This window comes from Rhinichthys klamathensis, unplaced genomic scaffold, assembly GCF_029890125.1.
Source record: "Rhinichthys klamathensis goyatoka isolate OS25496 unplaced genomic scaffold, OSU_Roscu_1.1 h1tg000391l_1, whole genome shotgun sequence".
In the NCBI taxonomy this organism is placed as follows: Eukaryota; Metazoa; Chordata; class Actinopteri; order Cypriniformes; family Leuciscidae; genus Rhinichthys; species Rhinichthys klamathensis.
In genome coordinates this window covers 2,574,832-2,590,568 of record NW_026606894.1, presented here as the reverse complement: position 1 = coordinate 2,590,568, position 15,737 = coordinate 2,574,832, and the positions used below count along the sequence as shown (strand labels likewise).

Here is a 15,737-nt window from a genome sequence, read left to right as displayed (position 1 = left end):
AGCCATTGTAAGTAGGGCTGGGTATCGTAACAAAATGTTCGATACCGATACCAATACCGATACCTTGACTTCGATACCGGTTCCTGAACGATACTTTTTTCGATACCAATTTTATGTAACCAGTTTTAACAATATAACATTACCTAATTTTTTTTCTTTTTCAGTTTGTTTACTTTTTTACACTCATATTTTGAATTTGTAAAAAAGGACCAATGCTAAAGTTTCATCATTTCATCATTTAACAACATGTATTCTTTACTTCAATGAGCTCATTGTTTCTGCCTTAATGCATTGTTTAACAATGAAACTGAATGAAAATTAATTGAAATGCATTACACTGTCACCTCTGATAACAGATCACTCTAAATTGTAATTTAGACACATGCATTTTCTGTAAAGCTGCTTTGAAACGATATCTATTGTGAAAAATGCTATACAAATAAATGTGAATTAAATTAAATATAGGCTACTGGGGGGCGGGATACTGTATATGCCTCGCGCTCAGCACGTGAAGCTTGCCGCAAAGCACTGGCAAAAGTAGCCTAATGATTATGGATGTGGAAACAATAGCAAGGAGATATTTTAATTATTTATTAATGAACAAGTGTTTACTAATGGTTTGTTCACACCGAAAGCGAATTTAATTATTTGTGCGAGTAGATTACATACAAAGTCAATGCAAAGACGTGAATAGATGCATCATTCGCGCCGGGCGTCGCGAATGATGCGTTTGCCGCGAACGTCTTCCGCGCAAGTTGAAAAATTTGAACTCGAGCGGAAGATTTAAGCGTCTGACTAGACGCGATATACGCGTATTTGACGCTCTATTCGCGTTCGGTGTGAACACACCATTACTCTCAAGTGTATTCTGTGCGCTTCTAACACACGCACACACACTACAGCCTCACGTGCGACGAGCCGCGTCTCTGGGCAGCCGCGTACACTAGTGTTTTTCCGCCACAGCCAATCATACTGAATGCTTATTGTTTCACTGACGTTGACGAGATTAACCACTTAGGTACCGAAATTTGGTACCGAAAAACAAGACATGTTTCGATACTCGGTAGTATCGAGGCAATTCGGTCGGTACCTAAAAAGTACCGAACTCGGTACCCAGCCCTAATTGTAAGTACACATGAAGTGTGTTATTTGGGACTCTACAGCAGGGATGGGCAACTTCGGTCCTGGAGGGCCACTGTCCTGCAGAGTTCAGCTCCAACCCCAATCAAACACACCTGAACAAGCTAATCAATGTCTTCAGGTTTGCTAGAAATCTACAGGCATTTTTTTTTTATATTAGGATTGGAGCTGAACTCTGCAGGACAGTGGCCCCCCAAGACTGAAGTTGCCCATCCCTGCTCTTCGGTGTTTTGCCAACTCCACTGCTATCTATCAGTACCCAATGCATGTATTGACAATCGGCTATACAGCCACACAGGCACCACACAGACAGTGATCACACACTCAACAGGAGCCGTAAAGGGCAGACAGGGATCACACACACCCACAGATCAAAAGATGCCCACCTCTTTACAGATCAGATCACATAAATCCAGCGCTAGCATACTGGAAACGATGGCCCAGAGTTCAGTACACAGAGCTTTCCCTTAAAGTCAAATGATATGGCGGCGGCAGTCTCAAAACTCCCAGAGGAGTCTCGAGAAATCCAAGCAACTCTTACCTGGAAGCGAAGGATGATGGTCCAGAGGAGGCCGAGAGTGAGGCGGTGGTTTCCATCAACTATATCATGAGAACCAACATTTTCTAGATGAACCCTCTGCTCTTTGAGGAACTGAAGAGCCTTGTCCACATTCTCCAAACAGTGAATCCTCATCCTGCCTCTCGTGGGCCGAGGCTTAAAACAAGAACATGTCAAACACGTGAGCATATTAATCCCTCCAAAGACAATTCATAAAGCATAGCATGGATGCTAAATCAGGGATATTTTCGTTAACTAAAACTAAACCATTATAAACATAACTAAACAAAAATTTTAAATGTTGTCACTGCAACTAAGTGAATGAAGCTGAATTAAAAATAAAAACAAATTACAAAAGCACCACAAAATTACAAAAAATTCAAATAAAATATAATAGTACGGTAATATAAATTAGGGCTGTCACTAACAATTATTTTAGTAATCGATTAATCAGTCGATTATTTTGACGATTAATCGAGTAATTGATCTTTTTTGTGGTGATAAAAATAAACCTAAATGTACAATAGCCTTTAAAATAAGTTAAAATACATACAGTATATAATAACAATGAGGCAATAATAATTTGTTCAAATAAGGTATCAAACGCAAGTAATCACATGGTTTTATTGAACAACACTGTTAAAATACATAATGTGATATACATGACATAAACAGTCACCTCTTGTACATTATGTATTATAACAAACTAATCAACCGAGAGTTATATGTGGGTGTATGTGACGGATGATTTGAGCTTTATGGTATCCATCAGAAGATGGCACATTGTAGTTATGTAAGGGTTAATGCCCGACGAGGTGTCCATTGTCAGGTTTTAATGGACGACGGCGAAGTCCATTAAAACCTGACAATGGACACCTCGGAGGGCATTAACCCGCTTATACCATGGTCACTTGCCAAATAAAACATTTTTAAAACATGTTTATATTTTAATTAGGCTAAATCTAGTTTTTATAAATAATAACTTGCCTGACGGTTTATTTAGCAACCGGAGATATTTATAGTCCGCTCAGCTTGTAGAACCCTTCAGGTTCAAAAATGCATTTTTTTTTTCATGAAACACAAAGGTAGGCATAGTTATTGTTTTATTACACATAAAACAATTAATCAAACAACAATCAAACAAAACAAACTATTAGTTCTGCGCTCCAGCGATTTGCGCTTATAGAGGGCAATAAATTAATCAGATCAATCTCCGTTTTATTTACATTTTTTGTTTCTTCAGCAGCATCCCAGTCGTCAAAGTTGTCATATTCTCCATAAATATTAAAAGAAATAACGAAGTCGCTCATTGTTGTATTAGTAGGCTATGTAATATCTAACTAACGTTAGATGTTTGTTTTGATAGAGCAAATTGTTAACGGATACTTTGACTGCCTGTTGCTATGGTTACTCACAGCTGTTGTAGGCAGCGCATTTATTTATTAATTTCGAACGGTAAACAGTCAGTTTCACCAGAACTACTTTACTAGGTGTCCTCTATCACTTTTTAACGGACACCCAGCAGCCAATCAGAATCGAGTATTCACCCAGACCATGGTATAAAAAGGGATAAACACGGTCAGCAACAATACTCAGGTGTGCCGTGGCGTTTAAACGATGCTCAATTGGTACTAGAGTGTGCCAAGAAAATATCCTCCACACCATTACACCACCAGCAGCCTGAACCGTTGAGACAAGGCAGGATCGATTCATGCTATCGTGTTGTTTACGCCAAATTCTGACCCTTCCATCTGTAGTTGCAGCAGAAATCGAGACTCATCAGACCAGGAAACGTTTTTCAAATCTTCTATTGTCCAGTTTTGGCGAGTCCGTGTGAATTGTAGCCTCAGTTTCTTGTTCTCAGCTGACAGGAGTGTCCCCGGTGTGTCTTCTGCTGCTGTATCTGCTTCAAGGTTGGACGTGTTGTGCGTTCAGAGATGCTCTTCTGCAGACTTTGGTTGTAACGAGTGCTTATTTGAGTTACTGTTGCCTTTCTATCAGCTCAAACCAGTCTGGCCATTGATTCTCCTCTGACCTCTGGCATCAACAAGGCATTTTCCTCCACAGAACTGCCGCTCACTGGATATTTCCTCTTTTTCAGACCATTTTCTGTAAATCCTAGAGATTGTGCGTGAAAATCCCAGTAGATCAGCAGTTTCTGAAATACTCAGACCAGCCCGTCTGGCCCCAACAACCAAGTTTAAAGTCACTTAAATCACCTTTCTTCCCCATTCTGATGCTGAGTTTGAACTTCAGCAGATCACCTTGACCATGTCTACATGCCTAAATGCCTTGAGTTGCTGCCATATGATTGGCTGATTAGATATTTGCATTAACGAGCAGTTTAACAGGTGGATTTAATAAAGTGGCCGGTGAGAGTACGTCAAAATAGGGAAGAAAAGACTATAGCAGCGTCTGTTTCATGCCAACTTTAGAAAGTCAAAACCTTTGGATGGAGAAAAGTCATTGAACTGGTGTTTTCTGTGGCAGTGCTTTTATGATTATTAAACCGAGAACTCACCAGCATCTCTCCTGACAGCACCTCCAGCAGTCTGATGAGCATGTAGCCGTCTCTCAGGTCATTATACAAGTCAGAGATACGACAGGACACACGGGACAAGTGAGAGTTCACCCACTTAGTAAAGGTCTTCTTCTGTACTGCGTCCCTCTCATCTGGTAGCATGACAGAGAGACACAAACAAAAATTTACATATTTATATTAAGGATACACAATATCATTATCAGAGCTTTTAGTTTATCAATATTGTATATAGTCAATTTATTTTTATATTTGGATTATCTTTGCCGTTGCCACTTATTATTAATAATTAAATATACTGTAAGCTATTAGGCTTTTTTACATGTAAATCTCAAACTTAATATTTATTTATCCTACTATTAATAACTTGTCAGCCGTAACAAGAAAATAATGATCAGGTACACTTTAAAATAAATTATATGATCATTAAGTTATAACAACATATATTTTACATTGGTTCAACTCATCAAAATAAGTTAAGCAATTTTCAACTTTTATAAGTTGCACAAGATTCAACTCATTTTTTTAAAGACAGTTTAATGCAATTTAAGTTGAAATGACTTAAACAGTCAAGTTGATTGTACTTTTTAAAAAGTTTTAAGGCAGCAACTTTACAGTGTAGCATAAGCATTACAGTTTGTATAAACCAGAATTGTAATATGTATAAGGGATCATCCCTAATATATATGCTACCATTCTAGATTTTTTTCATGTTTCATGTCTCTTCTGCTCACCAAGGCTGGATTTATTTGACCAAAAACACATAAAACAGAAATATTGTGAAATATTATTAAAATGTTTAAATTACTAGTATAATTTAGTATAATAAATATCATTTATTCCTGTGATGTAAAGCAGTAATTTTCAGCATCATTACTCCAGTCTTCAGTGTCACATGATCCTTCAGAAATCATTCTAATATGCAGATTTGCTGCTCAGGAAACATTTTTTTATATATATAAATATCAATGATAAACAATTGTTCTGCTTAATCTTTTACTAGAAACTGTGATCATTTTTTCAGGATTCTTTGGTGACTAGAAAGTTTTTAAAAAAACAGGAGTTATTGGAAATAGAGATTTTTGTAACATTAGAAATGCCTTTACTTCTGATTAATTTAATGTATCCTTGCTGAATGAAAGTATTAATTTCTAACAAAACTCTTGCTGACCCCAAACGTTTGAATGGTAGTATATGTATGCTCAAAATATAGACACAGAACTAGCAGATCTTCCACGTACCTGCTAGTGCTTTGATGCGGGAGCACTCAAATAGTTTGGCACTGGTGGTCTCTGTTTCCCAGAATCCTGTGCTTGCAGGCCTGTTGTTGTTATTGAGCTGTCTCTGGGCCTCAGCATTGTCCAGGTCTGTTGAGGCATTGGCCATCGCGCCTGCTTCCTCAAGCAGCCCTGCAAATAGAGTAGTGAAAGTCAGCATCCACAGTACCAGCTAAACAAAAAAGCTGTAAAGCCAAACACACACACACACAAACCTAATAGAATCCAATTGATGAAATGCACACATACACCGACCTACACACAGATATAGTTTTAAAGGGATAGTTCACCCAACAATGAAAATTCTGTCATAATTTACTCACACTCAAGTTGTTCCAAACCTGTATGAGTTTCTTTCTTCTGCTGAACACACAAAAAAAGATATTTTGAAGAATATGGGTAACCAACCTAACAGTTGACATTAACTTCTATAGTATGGAGACAAAAATCAATGAGGCCCATCAACTGTTTGGTTACAGACATTCTGCAAAATATCTTCTTTTGGTTTGGAGCAACATGAGGGTGAGTAAATGATTTTTGGGTGAACCATCCCTTTAAGATACACATTTAGATACACACCAGACACAGTAAAAGGAGGCAGGGCACTCGCAGGCAAATAAATGGGAGAAATGGCAACTCAACATTGCAGCTAACCTCAGAAACTTCCGCTTTAGCCAAATGCATTTTTGACATTTTGCTGTCATATTGTATTGCTGATTAGTCATGTGTTGTTTAAAGCAGCACTTAGGAATTCCGTTTTTGTCAAACAGCGACCCCTAGAGTCGCTGTGGAGTACTTGTACTGTCGTGAATAGCACTCACGCAGAGATGGCTCGCACTCACGGCCGGATCCCCTCCCCCTGTACACCGGTACCTGTTCAGTAGGATGGACGCTGTAACGAGTGGAAATAAGGTGTGGCCCCTTTAAGAGCTGCGCGTGCCCAACACCACATGTATACGGCGCCGGGTTATTTCTGTTAGATGCTCATTTTATCAGAATTTTATCAGATCTGTTTTTTGCCGTAAAGCAATTCGTTACCTCGCAAGACCTGATATCACACGATACTTCCTAACACTGAGGCCGGCGGCTCGCCGGCCCAAAGTTGCAAGGGTGGTTTTGCGGCTCACAGGCACCAGGGGGGTGCGAGACGACCACCACTCAACACGAAATCAGTAATATAAACATTACAATGATTCCAAAGCTGTTCGGTTAAGGTAAAAAAGTTACTTAGTACACCTTTAAATGTAATTTTGGAAGGCAGTTTTGGAGATTTCACTATTTTCCCTTTTAAGTAGAAAAGAGCTGTGGTAGCATAACTAGGAAGAAGGCCGCTGCCCATTGGGCATTACCAAGATAGCCGCTGGCTGAACTAACTTGCCTTAAAAGGGACATTCACCCAAAAAATTTAATTCTGACATCATTTACTCATTTACACGACTTGTACCTGAACGCTCCACATCAAACGTGAAATACTGTACCAGGTGAGCTACCGGGAATGTAGCCTGGTTAAAACCAGACCATTCTCAGTTGTAACTGAGTTATGGTCTGGCAAAGCGTCATAGACAAATCATTTCCAGAGGGGCGTCACCAATGGACGTCGCGGATAGACCTAAACCCAATCAGAGCGATGAAGGAGATGACGTATGCAGAGCGGCGGAGAAACATCTCCGAGTGTTGTTCTTTGCTCGGTTTTTAACAAAAAGGAAACGTTCAAATCGCTTAAAACAGACGTGATAGCTGATTCGAACGAGTGATGTTCGACGGCGGCATCCATCTTTGTAATGTAGGCTACAAAATCTGCTTCAAAATCCCAGCGCTGTCGTCATCGTGTAAAGCCCGCCCCAACGTTTCTGATTGGTGCCTCGATTTCGGCGGATTGGAAATGAGCTCTTTGCCAGACTAACTTTCAGAGCAAATCTAAATTTGCCGGAAGTTGTCTGGGTTTTCCCAGGCTACCGGGAATGTTTTCTCTTAGAAAATTCATACATAAATGTATCAAGCTGTTTATGTGATGCATTGCAAACATGCAAATCACGCACAATGGTAAAAGTGTTTTGAGGTCAATATAGCATTGTGTAAAGCACCACGTGAAAATAAGTCTTTAATTATCAATAATCTTGTGAAATCCGTGTGAATAATATGTGAATAAAGAGCTAAATTAGTTCAATTATCTTATAAAGCAATTGTGTCTCTTCAAAAAGACTGTATGAAACCCCTCAATTCATATGGTCAGTTTTACTCACCCTTTAAAGGGACTTTGCACTCATAAAGATGCACAAAGTTAAATTTTTACAAAAGTACGTATGAAAATAAATGTGATTTTATAACGTGTCAGCTGTTGGGTTATGATAATTGTGTTGTAAAGGTCACATCTTGTGCACTTTATACTCGCACAAAAGTATCTAGTAAACAAATTTAAATGAATAAAAATGCTCATTTTTGTGTTATTTTAGTCACTTCAAGTAGTAGTGAGGTAGTGCGCAATGACGATGGATAAATAGAAGATAAAAGATCTTATAATTTGAAGTCTCACTTCAGATGGCTCAATACCCTGACAGTGTGACATCCACTTTTCAAGGCATATGGAGCAACTGGAACGTAGCCATGGTTTCTGACATGTAAACTAAGGTAAGGCCTGGGTGTTTTGAGTCACATTTGTTAGCCTAGCATTTGTTAGCCTAGCATGTTTATGTATTGACTATTCAGCATCCAGGATTGGAATGATTTGTTGTATGAAATGAAATTCCTTTGAAACCACAACAAATAGGCTAACTGTTACAATTCCCCTCAAGCTGATGTACAGTAGCTTCACGAGAGGATGACGACAAGTGACCTTTTTACAGGAATACAGAACAACTGGGTCAATTCACCTACTTTTCACTACAAATACGAGAGAGCAGATCTTTTTTTCTTCAGCATCTTGATAAGTGAATTTAGTATGAATGAATTTCTAATAGATTTAGGAGGCTAATCCTTCACCCCATCCCCCTTCCAGAACCCTTTCCACTGCCTGCTGGTGAACAACCAGACCATCACTGGTGTGCTGTGTGTCATATGTGCCATTTCATGAATTTCTATCCATACGGTCAATGTTTTGATGGTTATAAACAAACACAGAGACTCTTTTGACAGGTGTGATCTGCTCTTTTTCCTCATATGTTCATTGAGATGTCAGTCATTATTGTCTTGAGTGAATGCAGCACAAAAATGCAGAGCGCTCCCCTCCCCCATTTTTCATAAACCCAAAATCTCGCTGGCCCCATCCCCCTTAAAGGGATAGTTCGGCCAAAAATGATATTTAACACATGCATTACTCACCCTCAAGCCGTTCGAGATGCATATGTCAATCTTGTTTCAGACGAACACATTTTCAGTTATTTTAGAAAATGTCTTAGACCCTTCAGTGGATATAATGTGAAGCAATGGGGTCCACCTCCTTCAAGTCCCAAAATGTGCATACATCCTTCACAAAAGTAATCCATCCGGCTCCAGGGGGATAAACGAAGGCCTTCTGAGGGTAATCCGTGCGGTTTTGTCGTAAAAATATACATATTTAAAACTTTATAAATGAAAATATCTGACTTCCGGCAACGATCGACGCGCGTTCACGGGTGAACTGAGTGTAGTTTTGTTTTGCTCTGCTCTCTGGCTGCGCAGGCGCGTTCGTTCTACGTCACGACGGTTCCTACGCTACGTCATACCTCGTACGCCGACTTCCATCACCCGTGAACGCGCGTCGATCGTTGCCGGAAGTCAGATATTTTCATTTATAAAGTTTTAAATATGTATATTTTTACGACAAAACCGCACGGATTACCCTCAGAAGGCCTTCGTTTATCCCCCTGGAGCCGGATGGATTACTTTTGTGAAGGATGTATGCACATTTTGGGACTTGAAGGAGGTGGACCCCATTGCTTCACATTATATCCACTGAAGGGTCTAAGACATTTTCTAAAATAACTGAAAATGTGTTCGTCTGAAACAAGATTGACATATGCATCTCGAACGGCTTGAGGGTGAGTAATGCATGTGTTAAATATCATTTTTGGCCGAACTATCCCTTTAATAACGCACACACACACACACACACACACACACACACACACACACACACACACACACACACACACATCCAATGTGGGTTGTTTTCAACACCCTCCTGACAGATATTCCAAATGGCACATCAAGAGATAAAAAGATACAAGTAGAATTGGTTTTGTGTGATGAATTTATGCCTTTTTTTTTGTTTAAATATATATTTGCATTATTTATATATGATTTTTTTAAACCCTCCTGATGTTTAAATAGACACAAGTGTTTCAGATGTTTCACAGATGGCCTAATTTCTTAGATTCTTCACAAATCGTGAGATTTAATGGGAAGGTACAGTATAAAGGCTATGTGTTTTATGCAAAAAGCAATTCATCTCTTTTAGGCATGTTGACATTTTCCCTTTTTGTCAAAAAGAAAAATTCACAAAAACAATCCACTCAACCCATTCTTTTGAAATGTCATTTGATTTATGAATGTATAACACAAATATACCCAAAATAGACACTAAAGATCATTTTTAGAACAAACAATAAAAAAAATGAAAATTCTCAAATACTCTCTTCTACCAAAAAGCAAACAGCAGAAGGGGGCATTGAGATATCACCCAAGAGACAGTACAAGTTATTTCAAAAGGAATGATAGATACCCAAGATAGTTTCAAAGGAATGGGTAAGAGACGTATGGAAGTTTTCTTATCACATTGAACAAATTCTTTGTGAATTTGGTCAATCACCGCAGTATCACGTGTCTCAGAGTTGTCAGTAGATAATCCGAGAGAGACGTGTGACGCGAGAAGACGATCAAACTAACTTTTAATGAATACCAGGAACACCGAAGCATTACATGCTTGAACATAACGCTAACACTAGACAAGGAGCTAAAGAACACACAGGGCTTAAATACACAAGGGAAGTTAAAGGCACAATATGTAGGTTTTTTTCGCCACAAGAGTGCGCAGTTTCCAACAATAACAAAGGCGTAGGTTGATGACGCAGTGATGAGCTGAATGATGAGACTTGCTGTCAAGCTGATGGATCTAATAATGTTTATGGATGAGTGCAAACATTCATGTTTATTAACATTACAGTGGTATGAAGCAGGTCGCGATTGCTAAAGAGAGAGATATCACACGCGAGTCCCGCGGATATAAAGGAATAAGGACATTTAATTCTCCCGAACTACCCACAAGTGCTGGATTACTCACACAGGTCAGTTTATTAGACGAATTAAACTTGTGAGGTAACGCAGCGCTGCTTCACTTGGTCTAACGTTACACTATCACACTAAACAGCATTTAAATGTGTGTTGAAAGTTATAATGTTATACTACGTGTTAGTTCGTTAATACGAGACTAGCAGTAAGCTAGATCAACATTAGAATAACATACTGACCATATTCTAACATTTCATCATGTTGAGCTAACGTTATATAACATTGATTTGTTTTATGTACATTTGCTCACCTGTCTAATAAAGCTGTCAAGTCATGACTCGTGAAGCTCTGTCAAGTCCAAGTTAGTCGCAAACGCTAGCTCTCGGCATCTCAAAAACGCCACGCTGATATTGATCCTCATCTTAGTTCTCCTTGTTTGTCCCAAAGTCTGCTTGCCATGGTCTATGTTTGAAAGAAACAAGAACTGCGTGCCGCTAAGCATTACGCACTACGCAGTTGTCCACGTCTGTCGCCATGGTTACGTCATGGCTATGGCGGTATGAACGGAAACCGAGGATAGCGCGGATATTGCCTCATTGACAGGCGACATTTTTTCCGGGACGGCCACTTATTTAAAATTGGAATTTCTCTGAAATAAAAAATCTTTGGAGACTTTTGGGATATTGTAAGTACACAACTGCAGGAAATATATCACACTGTGCAAGTGATTTTTGGATATTTTATTACAAAATTCTTACATATTGTACCTTTAATCAACACACAGGGAACAGGAGTGCAACTCATTAACATCCTTGAAAACTAACAATGACAGAGAACTCACTGGGCATTTAAACGAAAACACCATTTTCAACTAAAAACTGAATTTTTTGACACGTTCATGACTAGGGCATTGTGGGGGCATGAAAACGCAAGCTTTTGAAAACAGGTTTCAAAGTGCAAGTTTTTGAAAACAATAACGCTATCGTACTAGACAACAAAAACGCAAATTTGTGAAAACGGTGACGTTGCGTATGCGTATTACATGTTCAGTCTAGGCGCGTAGTGTTTCTTTACAAAGTGATATCGCCAACTACTGGCCTGGCAGCAGAATACAGCGTTTTTAGTTGTTTTTGCGGATCCGTGCAAGGGGAATGTTTTGAGAACGTTGTCGTCTGTACGTGAAAAACGCACTTTAGTACCGTCTTTAGTACATCGTTGTCATATAAACGTACACTCATGCAAAGAGAAACAGAAAAAAAACAACCTAAAACACAATTAAACTTATGGTACGTTTACACGACAACGATACACTAAAAACAGAAATGATTTTCCTTCGCATTTTTCGTGTACAGACGACAACGTTCTCAAAAGGATCCCAGTTCACATGGTCTCCTTCTTTATTTAAAGTGTTAGATCACATCTCCACGTCAGAAATATCGGATGCGGCCCCGGACGTTGAATTCCTGCCAGAAGATATCCTGTTTTGTCTGTTATCCAAAACCAGTCGGAAGCCTTTAGAGTTTTGTCTAATACCCCAAACCTGTTCAAAGCAAGCCTGGTCTGGTACCCAATATGAATGTTTTGTCTGGTACCCAAAACTATATTAACAGTCTTCTATCAGCCAAGAATTTGACTGAGAAAAGCCAAGAATAGCAGAAATCAGGAGACGAAGTGATGGTTGTAAAATGAGCAGAGTTGGTTTATTGAATAATATTCGCTGCGTATGTTTCAATGCTTTGTCTGACCAGCACAAATACAACAAGGGTGGTGCAATCTCTTAAATACACACATTCGACCTTCTGAAACCACACAATCAAGATTAAACAACAGAAAGGAAATAAGTAATATAAAATATAAAATGACAAATTAATAATACTAATAATAATAAAATGATGAAATGATAAATGAAGTAATCAAATATGAATAAATGATAAATCAAATGACAACTAAGTAATATAAAATATCAAATGACAAATGGAAAAGGAAATAATAAGTAATATAAAATATCAAATGACAAATTAATAATAATAATAATAATAATAATAAAATTATGAATAAATGATACAATTATAGTAATCAAATATGAATAATATGAATAAATGATAAATCAAATGAAAACTACATAAATGACTACTAATTATAAATGATTATAAAATGAAATCATAAAAAGCAAATAAAATAGATGTATGGTTGCTCTCTTAAAGCAACACACACACACACACACACACACACACACACACACACACACACACACACACACACACACACACACACACACACACACACACACACACACACACACACACACACACACACACACACACACACACACACCTTGAGAATCCTTAGATCCTTCAGCAGCCTCATTTGATTAAATGTGGAATGACGGACAACCAAGCACACCAGAGAGAAACCCTGTCTATAAGAGACAACTTCTGCCCATATATCCATGTTATGGCACAAGAGTTATTCCATCAGTTCCATCAGCAATTTCCAAATGGTTTGACAAAAATAATTCTGCTTCCTTCTATGTTGACATATTGACGAAACAAGAAGCTGGAGCGGGGATTATCAAAATAGCTAATAGTGTTTAGTTTACATTATATCCTGTCAAAACCACGATCAGATATGATCTTGTTGCCCTTTTTTATACAGCCAGCCAAGTAGCTTTTAGTTTACATCACAACCTACCAAACCTCACTTGACAGCTTGAGCTCAGCATGAAAGCAATGAAGACACTTTTAGAGTAAAAAAATTCCAGCCTTTTCCTTTTGCAATCAGTTGATGGCTGAGAGACAAAGTATTGTTGGAGAATTGACCAATTGTAGACTGATTTCCATTCTATGACACATAAAATGAATGCTTATACAATGTTCAGGATAATGCCGAAAGAGCTATTCTGTAATGTCAATGTGTCTACTATAGAACTATAGTCTCACATAGCCAGATCTACACTCACCTAAAGGATTATTAGGAACACCTGTTCAATTTCTCATTAATGCAATTATCTAATCAACCAATCACATGGCAGTTGCTTCAATGCATTTAGGGGTGTGGTCCTGGTCAAGACAATCTCCTGAACTCCAAACTGAATGTCAGAATGGGAAAGAAAAGTGATTTAAGCAATTTTGAGCGTGGCATGGTTGTTGGTGCCAGACGGGCCGGTCTGAGTATTTCACAATCTGCTCAATTACTGGGATTTTAATACACAACCATTTCTAGGGTTTACAAAGAATGGTGTGAAAAGGGAAAAACATCCAGTATGCGGCAGTCCTGTGGGCAAAAATGCCTCGTTGATGCTAGAGGTCAGAGGAGAATGGGCCGACTGATTCAAGCTGATAGAAGAGCAACTTTGACTGAAATAACCACTCGTTACAACCGAGGTATGCAGCAAAGCATTTGTGAAGCCACAACACACACAACCTTGAGGCGGACGGGCTACAACAGCAGAAGACCCCACCGGGTACCACTCATCTCCACTACAAATAGGAAAAAGAGGCTACAATTTACAAGAGCTCACCAAAATTGGACAGTTGAAGACTGGAAAAATGTTGCCTGGTCTGATGAGTCTCGATTTCTGTTGAGACATTCAGATGGTAGAGTCAGAATTTGGCGTAAACAGAATGAGAACATGGAACCATCATGCCTTGTTACCACTGTGCAGGCTGGTGGTGGTGGTGTAATGGTGTGGGGGATGTTTTCTTGGCACACTTAGTATGTGTTCCTAATAATCCTTTAGGTGAGTGTGTATAGTCTAGATGAGACAAACTTATTTTATAGTTAAACTAACATAAAAGTGTAATTTTAATGACCTCATTAATTGGTGAATTGCAGAGCTTGTGCAAACATATCCACAGTGCTATGATGAGATGATTTCTTCACTGCTGGTTTCTCACCGTTGTTATTTTTGTTGTGTGTTTATTTTGTTATTGAAGAAAACGCACAGCACATATTTACATATTCATCTAAATGTCGCTCTCAGCAGCGTGGAGGGAGTGGGGATGTTCGTTAATAGTGTATCGCTGCAAAGGTATTTCCAACTTTTTTTTAATTATAAGCAAAGAACAAAAAATAACCATGAGTATATCGTGCATTGAATCACATTCAGTCTCTAGTGCGTTACGTGTGCACGAGTGCAGTTCACTTATTGGCCACTGGTGTCGCTAATAACAAGGCAATCTGTATTCTACATATAGCCCCTTTAAGTGTTTTTAATAAACAGTCATAAAACTATACTTTCTTAAGGGGCATTTATTTAATTAGTATTATATTATCTTATCTTAAAATTATACTATTAATATTTGAAGTGCACTACATGTGCATATTCGATACAATTAAGTGCACATCTTTTCACAAGGTTTCACATATTAATAATTGACTAAAACACACATATTAAGGTACACTCTCAGAAAAAAAAAAGGTACAAAAGCTGTCACTAGGGCGCTACCCTTTCAAAAGGTACTAATGTACTCTTTAGGTACAAATATGGGTTTCACTTTATTTTGTTGACCAACACATTCTGTTGACTATAAGTAACGTTGCACCATGTCTATTAACTCTCATTAGAGTGTTAGTTGACTATTAGTAGATTTTAGAAGTGGATAAACTAATTACGGTACTGCAAAACAAAATTTAAATGTGCGACCTGTGTGTTCTGACATACAATTGAAAGCATCCTTACTTTTTCCATGCTTGTCTGGTTCGGTCACACAACCGCTCAGGACAAAACTAGGTTGGAAAGAGTAGTACGCAGAGCATCAAAAATCATAGGCTGTAGCCTCCCTTCACTTTCTTCACTCTTCTCCACTAGAATTATCAGAAAGGCTAAAAACATCATAGCGGACCACTCTCATCCTGCTCACCATCTCTTTAAACTACTCCCATCAGGAAGAAGATATAGGAGCATTAAAACTTCTACATCACGTTTTAGAGACAGCACTTTCCCTCTGGCTATCAGATATCTGAATTTGCACTGACGGCTAGCAGCACCTCATTAACTGTATGCATTGTGCACTTT

The 15,737-nt window shown here is 38.5% G+C and overlaps 1 protein-coding gene across 8 annotated transcripts in view; it reads right to left on the bottom strand.

Moving 5' to 3' along the window:
- LOC130069951 (spectrin beta chain, non-erythrocytic 4-like) overlaps positions 1 to 15,737 on the bottom strand; it is a 99,923-nt gene that overhangs the window by 78,692 nt on the left and 5,494 nt on the right. For all 8 annotated transcript variants that reach the window (XR_008803819.1, XR_008803820.1, XR_008803821.1 and 5 more), the window contains exons 2-4: positions 5,480 to 5,647; positions 4,221 to 4,372; positions 1,682 to 1,855 (exon numbers count right to left, since the gene is read on the bottom strand). Coding sequence is in view for 5 of the 8 variants with exons in the window: in XM_056234154.1 (XP_056090129.1) it covers positions 1,682 to 1,855; positions 4,221 to 4,372; positions 5,480 to 5,624 (471 nt within the window). In the remaining 3 variants the exon portion in view is untranslated. The remainder of the gene's footprint in view (positions 1 to 1,681; positions 1,856 to 4,220; positions 4,373 to 5,479; positions 5,648 to 15,737) is intronic.